The sequence below is a fragment of the Rhodotorula graminis genome, assembly GCF_001329695.1.
Source record: "Rhodotorula graminis WP1 unplaced genomic scaffold RHOBAscaffold_4, whole genome shotgun sequence".
NCBI classification, from domain to species: domain Eukaryota; kingdom Fungi; phylum Basidiomycota; class Microbotryomycetes; order Sporidiobolales; family Sporidiobolaceae; genus Rhodotorula; species Rhodotorula graminis.
Window position 1 is genome coordinate 1,116,219 of NW_017264931.1, and position 14,732 is coordinate 1,130,950.

Genomic DNA, 14,732 nt, shown 5'->3' on the forward strand with positions numbered 1-14,732 from the left:
TTCGACGTCATTTTGACATACCCCTCCTGCTACGTACGTAATTCGCTGGCGGTGGCTCGTTATCTCCGCCTGATCAGTCGGCCTCTACGCCTACGTTGGTACGGAACGACAAAACAACGACAGACCAGATATCACGATCATCTCCACACCATATCAAATGCCCACTCATCCCCGCCGCTCACGGTCTCTCCGAGAGCCTCCAGCCACCCGCACACAACATCAATGCACCACACCAAGGACCGACATATGACAGCACGCACTCACACTGCCCCCGGCAGCCGTGCCGTTCTATTTAACTAAACACCAGCCTAAGTACCGTCCCCCCTCCCCCCGCCTACGCCGCCCACCCATGCCCCCCCCCCCCGGCCGCACCTCCATACCACGTACGACCGCGCCTACGCCTCGAACGCCTACCACCCCCACCACCACCACCAGCACTACGTCCACGAGGACGAGCACCACGCCCAAGCAGGGTACGGCCCAGACGACGACAGCGGCCTCTACTCGGACGACGAGGTCGCACAGGCCCTCCAGGGCCACACCGGCCAGGGCCGCTTCCAGTACCACCACCACGACGACCCCGACTACGCCCCCGACGACGACGACCAGCAGCATCCCGACCACGACCAAGTCGAGGGCAACCCCGACGACAACGACCTCGACGACACGGCCTCCTTCTCCGACTCGCTGTCGTCGTCGCCCTCGATCCCAGACGACGACATCGACTTCAACCTCGTGTACGCCCTCCACACCTTTCTCGCCACCGTCGACGGCCAGGCGAGCGTCGTCAAGGGCGACAAGCTCCTCCTCCTCGACGACTCCAACTCGTACTGGTGGCTCGTCCGCGTCCTCAAGACCCAGGCCATCGGCTACATCCCCGCCGAGAACATCGAGACCCCGTGGGAGCGCCTCGCCAGGCTCAACAAGCACCGCAACGTCGACGTGCGTCCACCCCTCCTCCACCTCGACGCGCGACACCCTGACTGACACTCTCTCGGCCCCGCCCCCTCGACAGCTCACGAGCGCGACCCAGGCCGACGTCCTGAGCGGCCCAACCTCGACCGCCGCCCAGACCCGCTTCGTCGGCCGCATCCCGCCCTGGCAGCAGCCGCACCCGCACGAGTCGCGCCACCCGTACTCGAAAGGCGTCCCGGCCTCGCCCTCGCACAAGGACCACCCGCGCAACATCTCGCCCTCGGGCCTCGAGCGCCCGGCGAGCAGCAAGGCCAAGACGGTCCTGTTCGCCGCGCCGACCTATTATGCCCACTCGGCGAGCGGCATGACGAGCGAGGGCGAGGACGACGAGGGCGAGAGCGTCGGCGTCGGCGGCGACGAGGGCGACTTGCTCGAGGAGGAGGAGGGCGACGACGAGCACGGCGAGGTCGAGGGCCTCGGCATCGACGAGCGCGACCTCGGGCCCGAGCGCGACGGCGACGACGACGACGAGGTCGATGCCGAGGGCAGGCGGCGGCGGTACAGCCGGCCCGAGGACGGCGGCGACGAGGGCGGGTTCGACGAGGACGACGAGGACGAGCGCATGCACGATGGGAGCGACACCGACGACCGCGCCCGCGACGAGTACGGCCGGCCAGTCGCCGCCCGCTCCTCCTCCTCCTCCGCCTCCGCCTCCCACCCTCACGCCCTCACCCCCGCATCCGCACCCGCACCCGCATCCGCACGCCTCGCCGACACCGACGCCGACGCCGACGACCTCAGCCCCGAGTCGCGCCGCGGCCACTCGCCGTACGCGCTCGACGCGGGCGCCGTCCCGCCCGAGGCGGCCGAGCACTGGGAGCGCGAGCGCGACGCGGCGCTGCACGCGCAGCACGAGGCCGCTGCGGCCGAGGCGCGCTGGGCCCGCGGCGGCAGCGCGCAAGGTCAGGCGCACGAGCCGCGCTCGCCGTCGAGGGGCCCGCTCACGGTGCAGGACCTCGCGCCGCCCGTGTCGCACGTGCCGGCCGACCTCGAGCTCGGCATGTCGCTGTCGCCGACGCAGCTCGCGCCGCAGCCGCACGCGCAGCGCGTCGCCTCGCCGCCGACCACGACGCGCTCGCCCCTCTCGTCGTCGGCCTCGCCGCCGCTCTCGTCCTCGACCGCGTCGGCGTCGGCCTCGGCGCTCGACGACGGCCTGTTTGTCGACCCGGCGGCGCCGACCAAGAAGCTGAGCGCGACGCCTCGCATCGCGCGCAACAGCACGACGAGCGCCCTGAGCGCCGGCAGCGCCGCCGAGTTTGACGAGATGCTCGGCCTCGGCATCAACGGCGGCGAGCAGCAGCAGCAGCAGCAGCAGCGCGCCTCGACGGCGTCGCCGTACGCCGGGCCCGTCAGCTCGAGCTCGGCGCCCCGCCCGGGCTCCCTCGCCCGTCCCAGTCCCGGTCCCGGCCCTGGCGCCGGCGGGCCACCGCCACAGCGCGTGCGCGGCGTCGACCTCGTCGACCCGCGCGACCCGCGGTACGACCGCATGCTGCAGCCGACCAAGCAGGCGGGCGAGGATCTCGTCTACGAGCGCATGGTCGCGCAGCAGCAGCTGCGCGTCGGGCCTGCCGCCGCCGGTGGGCCGCCGCAGCGCGCCCAGGGGCGGCCGTCGAGCGGGCTGTACGCGAGCGGCGACGAGGGCGACGAGGCGCAGCTCGGCGCGTCGGCGGGCTCGTCCAACGTCGGCGGCGAGGGCGACAAGCGCGCGTCGACGTCGGCGGACAAGAAGCGCAAGAGCGGCGGCGGCATCATGAGCTTGTTCCGCAAGAAGGACAAGAAGAAGAAGGGCGACGAGGGTGCCGTCGCGGCGGGAGCAGGAGGAGGAGGAGGAGCGGCGGCAGGGTTGCGCAGCTCGGAGGACAGCGCGCAGGGCGGGAGCAGCAGCCCGACGAGGGGCGCGTTCCGCCGCAGCTCGTCGTCGTCGAGCCCGAGCCTCGGCGCGAGCGAGCCCCGCTCGTCGGCCGACCGCGGCGGCAGCTCGTCCGGCCACGGCGGCCCGCCGTCGTCGTCGCGCGCCCAGGGCCCGCCGGGCGCAGCGACGGCCGAGTCGATGTTCTCGACCGACGCGGCGCTGCGCCAGCAGGAGCTCGAGGCGCGCCAGGCCCTGTTCCACCAGTACGGCGTTCAGCGCTCGCCGGGCGACGTCAGCAACACGATGACGCCCAGGGGCGCGCCGGGCGTCCTCGTCGTCAACGACGAGTACCAGGGCCCGAGCGGCACGAGCGTCGGCGGCCCCGGCGGCAGCAAGCGCAACTCGATCCAGCTCCTCAACTACCCGGGCGCGCTCTCGTCGTCGTCGGTCGGCCCGAATGGTGCGGCCGGCTCGCCGTCGGCCTCGTCGCTCGCGCCGCCGCAGCGCATGCGCCCGGGCAGCCTCATCGGCTCGCCCAACATGGCCGGCGCCGGCGGCCTCGAGGTGCCTGTCCTGAGCGTCATGCGCGTCTTTACCGGCGCCCATATCGACTCGGAGGCGACGTTCAAGACGGTCCTGCTCAACGCGACGACGACCGCCGCCGACCTCGTCAAGCAGGCCATGCAGCGCTTCCGCCTCACGGGCTCGGACGTGACGCGCGACGACTTTTACCTCACGGTCAAGGAGCTCGGCGGCGACGAGCGCGCCCTGCGCGACGACGAGCACCCGCTGCGCGTGTTCGAGGACCTGTCGGACCGCAGCGCCGAGGGCGACGAGGCGGGCGGCTTCCAGCTCCCGCCGAGCGTCAAGCGCTCGTCGATCGGGAGCATCAACTCGATCTCGAGCAACCTGTCGATGCACCCGGCCATTGCGAGCTCGGGCGTCAACGACTGGAGCGACGACTCGGCCGTCAAGTTCTACCTGCATCGCCGCGGCGGGCCTTCGTCGCCGCTCGTCGGGTCGCAGCCGGGCGACCAGGGCGGTCCCGCCGACGCCTCGTTCGCCAACCCGTCGTCCCTCGACCACCACGACAGCACGGCATCGTCGAGCGACGTGACGGCGACGCAGCAGCAGTCGTTCCTCGGCAGCAGCACCAGCAGCATGGCGACGACCGCGCCGTCGTACCGGTTCGCCGTCCGCGTCCTCATCCACCCGTCCGACCTGCCCGAGACGGTCGTGTTTGACCCGTCGAGCACGGCCATCATCCCTCGCGCCGTCCTCGCCGAGCGCCAGTCGCGCGCAGGCGGGTTTGCCGACCCGTCGCCGGCCCTCATGACGCTCCCGCCGCGCGAGAAGGTCATCTTTTTCCCGCGCAACGCCAACGTGAGCGAGGTCATCGAGACGGCCCTCGACCGGTTTGGCATCGTCGACGGCGTCGTGGACGGCGGCGACGAGGTCGAGGACCGCGTCAACCGCCGCAGGAGCCAGGCCCGGGTCAAGTACGGGCTCGCCGTGCAGCGCGACGGTCAAGGTGCGTCTCTCGCTCTCTCTCTCTCTCCTCCTCTCCCTCTCCCTGAGCCTCTCGAGCTGACCATGACGCTCACTCGCCCGTACCGTCGCCCTCGCAGAATCGTTCCTCAACGCCTCGAGCAAGCTCCTCGACGCCTACTCGACGGCGCCCCTGTTCAAGGCGTACGACCGCTCCTCTCGCGAGTTCCGCCGTCGCTCGGCCGACGCGACCCTCATCCTCGGCACGTCGAGCGACGTCCAGCCGCACGACCCGACCTTCGTCATCCGCCGCTCGCCCGTCCGACCCGGCGCGACCAACCGCGGCGCCGCCCTCCCGCAGACGATCGACGAGCTCGAGAAGGTGCAGCAGCGTCGTGCGGCTGCCGCACAGCACGCCGAGGACGTCGGCAGCGACGACGAGCAAGAAGTGCTCGAGGACTCGTCGCCGAACCCGGAGGCGGCCCGCGGCAAGAGCCAGCGCGACCTCATCGCGGCGCAGCGGGCCGCCCAACGCGCCAACCAGAGCGCGCTCCTGTCGGCTCGCGGCAACGACGGCCACGGGTTCGACATCACGGTCCCGCAGGAGGGCACGATCCGGTCGTCGCGCGCCGACGAGGGCGACGAGGTGCGCTACTCGTTCGTCCACCAGGACGGCACCGAGACCGACATCAGCGAGATCGTCGAGGACGAGTGGCACGGCGGCGCGACGCCGACCAGGGCCAGCTCGTCGCCGGCACCGCCACCGCCGGCGGCGTCGTCGTCGTCGTCGTCGATGCAGCGCCCGACGCAGGGCATGTCGCGCGGCGCCTCGGCCGCCACGACGACCGACGCCGAGTCGTTCGTCACGGCGACGGGCTCGCTCGCGCCCATGAGCGACGACGAGGACGACGACGAGCGCCGAGCGGTCGACGCCCTGCGGAGCACGAGCGTCGACGTCGAGCGAGCCGGCTCGCCTCGCGACCGCCTGCCTCGCTCTCTCGCCCTCAACGGCAGCGCCACCTCGGCCTCGTACCACGACGACCACCTGCGCAGCGCGCTCGGCCCTCGGCCGATGACGAGCCCCGTCATGGAGGGCCCGCTCCAGGAGCGGCTCGACCGGGTCCTCGCGCGCGTCAAGGAGGAGAAGGCGCGCCGGGCCGCGTCGCCGTCGGGCAGCTTTGGGTGGCGCCCGCGGTCGTACATCAGCAACGGCGGCAGCGCGACGGCGAGCGGGCGCACCTCGCCCGCCGCGAGCACCTCGGCCCGGTCGGCGTCGGCTCTGAGCGGGCGCCGGTCGCCGTTTGGCGACGTCCTGCGCGACTCGCCCTCGATCGACCAGCTCATGTCGTCGTCGTCGCTGCACAGCCCTCGCACGGGCGCGTCGGGCCCGGGCTCGGGCGTTGGCGCCGGGTCCGGCTCGGCGTCGTCGCCCCGACAGCGGGCCCGCGCCGGCAGCGGCAGCACGCCGTACGAGGGCCACGCCAAAAGGGCGTCGGTCATCTCGATGTCGTCGGCGGGCTCGACGGCGGCGACGACGGACCAGCTCTCGACCCCGCTCACGGCCGGCTCGTCGTCGCAGCACTTTACGCCCGCCTCGTCGGCCAACTCGAACCACCGCGCCCCGTCGCAGCCGTCGTACCGCGACGACTACGGGTACGAGACGCTCGCCGCCATCGTGAGCGCTGCGGCGGCCGCTCGTCCGGCGGTCGGTGGCGCGCGAGCATCGTCGACGAGGGACTCGATCGACGAGCGGCTGTTCGGGCGCGAGCTCGACGTCGACAACCTGCACCCAGAGGTGCGTCGGGCGTACGAGGTGCCCGCCAAGACGTTTGGCGACCTCGACGAGGTGCGCTCCCCTCTCTCTCTCTCTTCGTCGCCTTTCTCTCCCACAGGTTCAACTCACTGACTCGCTCTCTCTCGTGGACCCACAGCGCCTCGACGCCCTCATGCGCGAGCTCGTGTCCGTCTGAGCGCCCTCGACCCTCGCATTCCTTCACGACCCTCTCACGACTTGTTCCTCGACGACCCTCGACTCGACCTTTCCTCCTCGCGGTCTCTCTCCCTCTTTCTCTCGATACCCCCCTCCGTGCCGTCCCTCCTCCGGATCCCGCAACTCTCCTTGTCCACGACACACCCGTTCTCCCTCGACGCTGTGCAACGAAGCAGTCGTTGCCGCATTTGCGCCTCGCGAGAGGTCCGTCCGCTTCGGACTCGCTCGCTCGCACGGCCGGGCGCAGCTCGAGAGAGTACGTACTCGGCACGGCGAGAGCGGCGACGTCGAAGTTGCCTGAGAAGCTTCAAGCCAAGCTAGTTAGCAGAGCGAGAGAGCGAGCCACATCGGCGATTGGTCGAGGAGGGCAACTCGGCGAGGATGCGCGTGCACGCAGCTCGCCGCGGCTTCAGCTCGAGAGGGAGGAGGTGCGTCGCTCGAGGGCGCAGGGATGAGCAGTTGGGCAGGTCATGCAGTCGGCGCAGCAGCAAGCTGGCAGGTCGGGGAGAGACGCGGCTGCCGAGGCGCGGACGGTCGGAGGGCAGCTTCCTGACGGTCTCGGCGCACGCGAGACGGACGTGGGAGGCTGCGCTGGCTGTGCGGCTGCTATGCAGGGACGTCCTGATCTCAGCGTGGCCCTGCAGCAAGAGGGTCGCGCAGGGAGCGAGCGTAGCCGAGGTCGGCGACGAGCCGAATTCGAAGTTGGCTGTTGAGCTCTCGCTCTCGACACCCCAGCTGCCCGGCTCAGCTTGGCACCACACCGCCCTGTGTAGCTCCTCCACCGAGTACACCAGTCGCCCCGCCCGTGCGCCACCCGCTCGCTCGACCTTCCCCCACCTCCTCCCGCCGTTCCTCCGCCGGCCGACCTTCGCCCACCTCGCCCATCGGCCACCACGACCAAGCACGCCTAGCCGCCAGGTGGAGCCGCGCTCGTCGACATCGACCATGCCCTGGTGGCCCTTCTCGCTCGGCGGCGCCTCGATGGGCGACACGTCCTCGCCCGCCCTCTCGCCGCCCAAAAGCAACCCTTCCTCGGCCCCGACAGCAGCCCCGAGCTCGCCAACGACCACCGCCAAGCATGTTCAAGGCCCAGGAGGCGCGACCGACCCCGACGCGCCCGAGGGTGCCGAGGCGCAGACGGCGCTCGCGAGTTGGGCCGCCCTCCTCGAGCCGTTCAACGCAGGCGGCGGCGCCCTCCCCGAGAAGGCTCGCACCGACGTGCGCCAGAAGCTCGCGAGGCCCAACGCCCACCTGTGGGAGTACGTCCCCTTCTTCGCCAAACAAGGTGCGCACCCGCCTTTCCCCTTTTCACGCCCATCCCCCTCCCGCTCGCCGTCCCTGACCTCGTGACCGCACCCCGTCCTTTGTCGCCCGCGCACACAGGGACGTCCCTCACCAAGGCCTTCGTCCAGCACCACATCTACGGCCCGCCAAAACCGTCGTGGGGCGTCGAGCTCACCCTGTTCACGACGTTCCTGCGCGAGGTGTCGACCTACTCGCACCTGTCGTCCCTCGCCCGTCTACGGTGCGTCGCCCCTTCCTCCTCTCTCCCTCGTGCCTCGGTACTGACACGCAGCGTCCCTCTACAGGTCCGCCCTCGAGCTCAGCTCGCTCCTGCCCACGCCCAAGGACGGCATCGTCACGCCCATCTCGTTCAAGGTCAAGCGCCGCAACCTGCGCGGCCTCCTTGCCGACTCGGACGCGCAAGAGACGGGCAACCGCGAGATCGCCGGCGAGTGGGTCACCAACAAGCGCCTGTGGCGCCGCATGACGCGCGAGTGGACGCTCGACAAGCCGGCCGAGGCGGGCGCAGGTGCGAGCGCGGGCGCAGGAGGGGCGCAGAAGGGTACGGGCAGCGCAGGAGGAGGGAACAAGGACGGCCTCGTGTGCCTGTACCTGCACGGCGGCGCCTACTACATGTTTTCGGCCGAGACGCACCGGTACCTCACCATCTCGGTCTCGCGGTACTGCGACGCCCGGGTCTTTGGTGCGTCCCTCTCTCTCCGCCGTCCCTCTCGACATGAGCGACCTCGACTGACGTGCTCAAGCGTGCAGCCATCAACTACCGCCTCGCGCCCGAGACGCGCTTCCCGGGTCAGCTTCACGACGCCGTCTCGGCCTACATGCGCCTCACCGTCGACCTCAAGATCCCTCCAGAAAATATCGTGCGTCCCCATCTCTCTCTCGTGCGTGTCTGTGAGCCCGACCCTGACGATTTGCGCCGCCTGCAGATCATTGCCGGTGACAGCGCGGGAGGAGGACTTGCGCTCGCGACGCTCATGTACCTGCGCGACGAGGGCTACCCTCTACCGTCGGGCGGTGTCCTCATGAGCCCGTGGGTCGACCTCACCATGTCGTGCGAGAGCTGGACGACCAATCGGGTGCGTCCTCGTCCTCTCTCTCTCCCTCTCTCGACGGACCGTTCACTGACCCTGCTCCCCTTGCTCAACAGCCCTACGACTACCTGCCGACGCCGAACGACGAGGACGACCACATGCACCCGGTCAAGTGCCTCCTCGGCGACCAGATCGACAAGTACTTGACGCACCCGTACGTCTCGCCGCTGTTCGGCAAGTTCGAGGGCCTGCCGCCGCTCCTCATCCAGGCCGGCGACGCCGAGGTCCTGCGCGACGAGATCACGCTCCTGGCGCACAAGGCGGCGATCGCGGGCGTCAAGGTCGAGCACGAGATCTTCGAGGTGCGCCCGCTCGGTCCTCTTCCCGATCGACGACGAGCCCGGCCTGACTTTCGCCTCTTACCGCCGCAGGACTGCGTGCACGTCTTCCAAGCCTTCCTGTTCCTCGAGGCGAGCCGCAAAGCGTTCCAGTCGCAGCGCTCCTTCGTCAAGCACACTCTGCCGCGGCTCAAGCGCAAAGCGGCCGAGCGCGCCGCCGCCGCCTCGTCCACCTCGGCCTCCTCAGCACCCGGCTCGGCGTCGACCGCCGCAGCGACGTCGAACGCGCCGTCGCCAGACGAGCGCGACGAGTCGAGCGCGACGGGCGGCTCGGCGTCGTCGGGCTTCGACTTTGCCGAGGTCGACCGCTCGATCGCGGCCGACGCGCACGAGGTCGACCAGCAGGGCAACGCCGACAAGAAGAGCCTGCGGTCGCCGCCGAGCGCCGGTGGGCTGGACCTGCCGAGCGGGAGCAGCGAGGAGGACGATGTCGATCGGCTCGACGACGAGATGGACGAGGACGACGACGACGCGCTCGGCGTGACGGACGTCGATATGGCGACCGACTCGAGCGATGCGGCGGCGTCGCCTGTCCTGAGGGGCAAGCGTCGCGCCGTCCACTCGCCCGCCGACGAGCGCGCTACCGCCGACGCCCTCGTCAACGTCCAAGCGCCCTCGCCCGACCCGAGCAGCAGCACACTCTTCGCCGCACCCTCGACATCCACCTCATCATCTTCGAACTCGGCTACCGCAACCCGCACGAGCACGAGCGCGGGCGCGAGCGAAGGCTCGAGCCCGACAGCGCTCGCCTCGCCAAGCCTCGTGGACGCGCACCCGAGCGTGCGCCCGATCCTGCGCGCGTACGCCTCGGCGCGCGACCTGTCGATGTCGACCCTGCGCAAGACGACTCGCTGTCGTCGCCCTCGGCCGCTGGGCGCCGCCTGTCGCTCGCGCCGGCCCCCTCGTCCTCGGTCACGGCCTCGGCCGCAACGCCGACGCCCTCGTCGTCGCCGCGCAAGCGCCGCTCGGCGACCGTCACGTCGCCGCGGTCGCCTGCGACCGCGACGCCGGGCGGCGGCGGCGGCCTGAGCGCGCCGACGACGCCGCTCGCGCTCAGTCCGCGGCCGCTCGACCAGCGGCGCGAGCTGCACGCGCGCAGCAGCAGCCACCCGGACGTGGCCGAGCTGCTGCGGAGCTACATGGACGAGCTCGAGGCGGGCGAGGCGCCGAGGGCAAAGACGAGGGTGTGGACGGCGGCGGCGGCTGGGGGCAGGAGCTCGAGGGCCGCGAGCGAGGTCGACGAGGTCGAGTGAGCGGCGGCGAGCCTTTCTTCCTGCGGGTTCCTATTCTCTCTCTCTGTCACACTGTCGCTCTCCTCGCCATCGTCGTTATCTCTCCCCCTCGCACTCAACCACCTCTTGTTGTTCTCCTTCCTCCTCGACCTTGTTCCTCTTCTGCCACCTCGCACCTTGTCCTCGTCCTCTCATCATCATCTCTCTCTCTCTCGAAAGCGAGTCGCGAATAGAGAGACGTCTCGATGCATCGATATTAATTTTATTGTTCAAACATGAGAGCTTAGTACGTGAAACATGAGAGCTTAGTACGTTAGCCATGAGAGCTTACCTTGTTGCGGCGCTTCTCGGCGCGGCGCCTGCGCTCGACACCGTTGCCCCGCCGCGGGCCGACCACCTTGGGGAGCACGACGCGGAACGCGCCTGGGCCCGCTGCTGCCGCCGCTGCGCTCGCTCCGCCCTTTCCCCTCGACCCTGCCCCTGCTCCAGCTCCAGCTCCGGCCCCGGCCCCTGCTGCCGGCGCAGCGGCCGCCCTCGCCCTCGCCTCGAGCGCCTTGACCCTCCTCGCCGCCTCAGCCTCGATCGTCTCGCTGCTCGCCATCCACGGCTCGCCCTCGCCCTCGCTGCCTTTGCGCGCGCGCAGCTTTGCCTGCCGCGTGAGCTGGCGCACGACGCGCGCACGGGCGAGGTCGGCGCGCTTGCGCTTTGGGCGCAGGGCCGAGGCGAACTCGGTGCGGAGGAGCGACGAGTAGCGCTCGAGGAAGGTGTCGAGGTTGGCGGGGAGGACCTGTGGGCGCGCGCATGGGGGAGGGGATGTGAGCTGTGCGGGCAAGGGGGGAGAGGGACAGGGACGCACGACGGTCGAGAGCTTGGTCTTGGCGTCCTTGTTGGACTTGCCGTCGGTCGCGCGCAGGAGCAGAGGGTACTCGCGGTCGGCGTCGTCTGGTCGGGCGTCCATGTCGACGTCGTCACCAGCTGCTGGTGCAGCCGCTGTGGAGGTGCTCGCCTCGGGCTCATAGGTCACTGCAGGAGCGGGCGGGGGAGGGGGGAGGAGAGGGGGGAAGCTGCTGAGCAACTCGACCCGGCACGCGATTTGCGAGGCAGAGAGAGAGGGAGGGACGGACTGCGCTTCTGGACGAGGAAGACAGAGCCCTTGTCCTTGCGCGAGGCAAACAGCTGCTCGAGGCGGGTGAGGAACTGCGAGGCGGGGCGGGGAGGGTCGTGTGCGATGGAGTGGGCGGGGCGGGTCAGCGCTGTGGTGCAGGTGGGCGAGAGACTCTCGACGTGGTGCTCACCTCGTCGTTGCTGAGATGCGCCATGGCGGTCGGGGCGAACTGAGCGAGGTCAGAGCCGAGTCGTCGCTCTCCTCCTCCTGGACCTCGTCCTCCTCCTCCTCTTCGCCGCACTCAGGCCTCGCTCTCTCTTCTCTCGCTAAGCTCACGTGCACGAACACCACAGCATGTGTACAATCCTTGTTCCTTGCACGCTCGCAAGTCTCCTGCTCGAACACAACATCTACCTCCTCCTCACGCGGACGCGACCGAGTGGTGCTCGAGCGCCGCCTTGAGCTTGTTCGGGTCGGCACCGACGACGGTCCCGACCTTCTCACCGTTCTTGAACAGGGCAAAGGTCGGCATGGCCTTGATGCCCACCTCGCCGGCCACCTCCTGCGGACCGTCGTCGAGTGCTCGGCGTCAGTTACTGGGGCGCTCGTCCGCCCGCGAGAGAGAGAGGGACAGGGACTCGCCTCCTGGGCGTCGACGTCGCACTTGAAGAAGCCAATGTTCTCGAACTTGGGCTCGAGCTTCTCAAACACGGGGCCGATGACCTTGCTGTCGACGAGGGGAGGAGCAAGGAGTCAGCGAGGCTCGCTTGGCGCGCACGCCGCTCGACCACAAAGAGGGAAAGAGGACGACGAGAGACGCACCAGGGACCGCACCTGCGAGTCGGGAGGCGAGAGGGAGGACGAATATGTCAGCGAGGCGAGGCTGGGAGGAACGAGGAGCGAGGACGGACCAGGTGGCCCAGAAGTCGATGATGACGAGCTTGTCCGTGCTGGTGGCAGCCTTGAAGGCGTCGTACGAGTCGATAGTGGCAACCATGGTGTCGTGTGTAGAGAGCTGGAGGAGCCGGGCGATGAGGTGAGGCGAGGGGAGACGAGGGGAGGGGGAGCGCAGTGGGGGTGACGGGTGAAGGGCGCGGTCAGTCGAGGGTGCTGTGCGAGTGCAGGAGACAAGGGAGAGCTGCTCACAGGTGCTTGGAGTGGTGTGCGAGAGCGGGTCTGCTTACGAGAGGGGGAGCGGCACGTCCGGCCAACCGACGCCGTCATCTCAGCAGCTCGCGTGCGCACCGGCCTCTCGAACTTGCCACGGCGCTCTCTCTCTCTCTCGGCTGACACAGCGCAACGACAGCCACCGACGCTCGAACGCTTCAAACGAGGAGAACCGTCCCTCGTTGCACTCGAACCTCCTCCTCAGCACACCACGCACTCGGGCACCTTGGGCACGCCGTCAGCACCGAGCTCCATCCCTGCATGTCGTGCGAGAGGGAGCGAGTGAGCGATGCTCGAGGAGGGACGGAAGGGTAGGAGGAGAGAGTGAGAGTCTGGCGCACCTGGCGGCATCTCGCCCATGATCTCGCTCGGCGGCGCACCGCACTCGTTCATCTGCGGAGGAGGACCCGCACATTCATCAGCCCAGGTTGCGCGACGTAGCGCACGACGCCCAGATGCCGAGAGAGAGAGAGAGAGAGAGAACGAGCGCGCACGCACCTTGGCGACCAAGTCGACGACGGCGTCGAGCCGCTGCTGGCGCTCCTCCTCCTCCTTGTCCGTCAGGGGCGGCTCCTTGTCGGCGCCGGGCTCCTCGAACTTGGCGACGATCTGCCCGACAATCTGCTGCTGCTTCTCGAACCGCTCGACGTCGGCCGGCGAGAGGGACGCGCGGTGGGCCGACAGGTAGGCCGGGTACTGCGAGAGGCGAGGTGTGCGTCAGGCCCGTGCTGCATGCAGAAGCCGGAGCCTTCTCGGCGAGACACGCCGCAGAGGTCGAGCGCGAGAGGCAGAGGACGACCGACGCACCTTGTCCGACAGCTCCTTGAGCGGCTCGTACAGCATCTCGCGCCCCATGAGCTGCTTCATCATCTCGTCGAGCATGTCTTGGAGCCCTTCCTCCGAGTCGAGCGCGCCGCCGAGGTCGGGCATGCCCGCCATCTGCGCCAGCATGCCCGCCATGCCGCCGGCTCCCGCTCCTCCCGCCGCAGCGCCCGCCGCCGTCCGCGACGCGTTGGCCGTCGACGACGAGTCGCGCAGCTTGGACATGGACGCCGCGATGGCGTCCTGGAAGTTGGCCGGCGGCGCGGCGGGCCCTGCGCTCGCGCCGGAAGAGGACGACGGCCCGGCGGCAGGCGCCTTGGCCTTGCCCTTGGCCGCCTCGCCGAGTCCTGCGCCGCCGCCCGCCATGCCGAGCGCCTTCATGAGCTGCTCGAGCTCGCCCGCGTCGGCTCCACCAAGCCCGCCCTCGCCACCTGCTCCTCCCGCCGCGCCACCACCGCCGCCGCCGCCCAGCTCGCCGCGCATGAGCTCGTCCATGACCCTGCGGAACTCGCCCTCGTCGAGCTCGCCGCCGTCCTCGTCGCCTCCTGCGAGGCCGCTCGCGCCGGGCGCACCCCCGCCGGCGGCGCCCGGGTTGAGGCCGGCAAAGAGGGCGGCCATGCCCTGCTCGAGGTCCTTGGCGAGCTGCGGGTCGAGCGGCTCGTCGTCCGGGTCGGCGAGGGCGTCGTCGTCCGGGTCGGGAAAGTCGTCGGTCGCGGCGGCGGGAGCTGCAGAGGAGGTCGAGGGAGCCCGGGCGGTGGTTGCCGGGGGTGCCGGGGCGGACGCCGACGAGGTCGAGGCGGCGGCGGCGGCAGGGGCGGGGGACGAGAAGGCGTCGAGGACGTCGTCGAGGTCGTCGAGGCTGTCGGTGCGGGGCTCGCGTCAGTGCTGCTGTACAGGTTGGCGACGGCGAGACGAGGTGGGGGGGGCGAGGTGAAGTGAGGGTGGGGGGGAGACGGACGAGGAGGAAGGAGGGAGCGAGGGAGGGGACGTACTCGTCGTCGTGGACAGTCGGAGGAGCCATGGCTGAGAGCGGAGCCAGCTGGGTGCGAGAGCGAGTGCAGAGGGTGCGAGAGAGGGACGCCGGTGCGAGGGCGATTCGGTGGGCTCGAATACAAAACGAGGAGCGATTACCAGCTGAAGCCCTATTGCGGCCCGTATTGGCCCAGCTCGCAGCGAGGCCTCGCACCGCCTCGACTACAAACCACGCTCTCGCTGCCGCCTGAGCGCACCTGCAGCAGCTACTACCGACTCCCGACTCGGCAGCGCGACCCTCGCCAGCCCCACGCCGCGCAACCACCTCTCGCCCTCGTCCGCCTCACCTCACGAGCCTCCCCTCTCGACCTCGTCGACCACGGCAGCCAGTGAGC

General features: G+C 70.2%; 5 protein-coding genes across 5 annotated transcripts; 2 read left to right on the plus strand and 3 right to left on the minus strand.

Moving 5' to 3' along the window:
- Positions 1-435: 435 nt before the first annotated feature.
- Positions 436-6,285, plus strand: RHOBADRAFT_42858 (uncharacterized protein; the record flags this gene model as incomplete). The annotated part of the gene is made up of 4 exons (XM_018414122.1): positions 436-942; positions 1,016-4,358; positions 4,456-6,161; positions 6,247-6,285. Coding segments are annotated over 4 exons (5,595 nt in total), but the record flags the coding sequence as incomplete, so codon positions are not given.
- An 899-nt stretch (positions 6,286-7,184) lies between these two features.
- On the plus strand, positions 7,185-10,075 carry RHOBADRAFT_25583 (uncharacterized protein). The gene is made up of 8 exons (XM_018412698.1): positions 7,185-7,590; positions 7,689-7,830; positions 7,895-8,118; positions 8,170-8,292; positions 8,361-8,470; positions 8,537-8,686; positions 8,758-9,003; positions 9,073-10,075. Exons 1-8 carry the CDS (start codon positions 7,251-7,253, stop codon positions 10,066-10,068), a joined length of 2,331 nt encoding a protein of 776 aa, XP_018272565.1. The 5' UTR covers positions 7,185-7,250; the 3' UTR covers positions 10,069-10,075.
- Positions 10,076-10,584: 509 nt separating this feature from the next.
- RHOBADRAFT_52515 (uncharacterized protein) lies at positions 10,585-11,590 on the minus strand (the record flags this gene model as incomplete). Its single annotated transcript, XM_018416376.1, has 4 exons — positions 10,585-11,058; positions 11,128-11,294; positions 11,396-11,468; positions 11,567-11,590. 4 exons carry the CDS (start codon positions 11,588-11,590, stop codon positions 10,585-10,587), a joined length of 738 nt encoding a protein of 245 aa, XP_018272566.1.
- Positions 11,591-11,730: 140 nt separating this feature from the next.
- RHOBADRAFT_64766 (uncharacterized protein) lies at positions 11,731-12,545 on the minus strand. Its single transcript, XM_018418577.1, has 5 exons — positions 12,523-12,545; positions 12,288-12,391; positions 12,199-12,210; positions 12,019-12,103; positions 11,731-11,938 (listed from the first exon to the last, which is right to left on the minus strand). Exons 2-5 carry the CDS (start codon positions 12,371-12,373, stop codon positions 11,798-11,800), a joined length of 324 nt encoding a protein of 107 aa, XP_018272567.1. The 5' UTR covers positions 12,374-12,391; positions 12,523-12,545; the 3' UTR covers positions 11,731-11,797.
- A 159-nt stretch (positions 12,546-12,704) lies between these two features.
- On the minus strand, positions 12,705-14,415 carry RHOBADRAFT_52517 (uncharacterized protein). Its single transcript, XM_018416377.1, has 5 exons — positions 14,358-14,415; positions 13,351-14,224; positions 13,042-13,239; positions 12,885-12,936; positions 12,705-12,800 (listed from the first exon to the last, which is right to left on the minus strand). Exons 1-5 carry the CDS (start codon positions 14,384-14,386, stop codon positions 12,745-12,747), a joined length of 1,209 nt encoding a protein of 402 aa, XP_018272568.1. The 5' UTR covers positions 14,387-14,415; the 3' UTR covers positions 12,705-12,744.
- Positions 14,416-14,732: the final 317 nt, after the last annotated feature.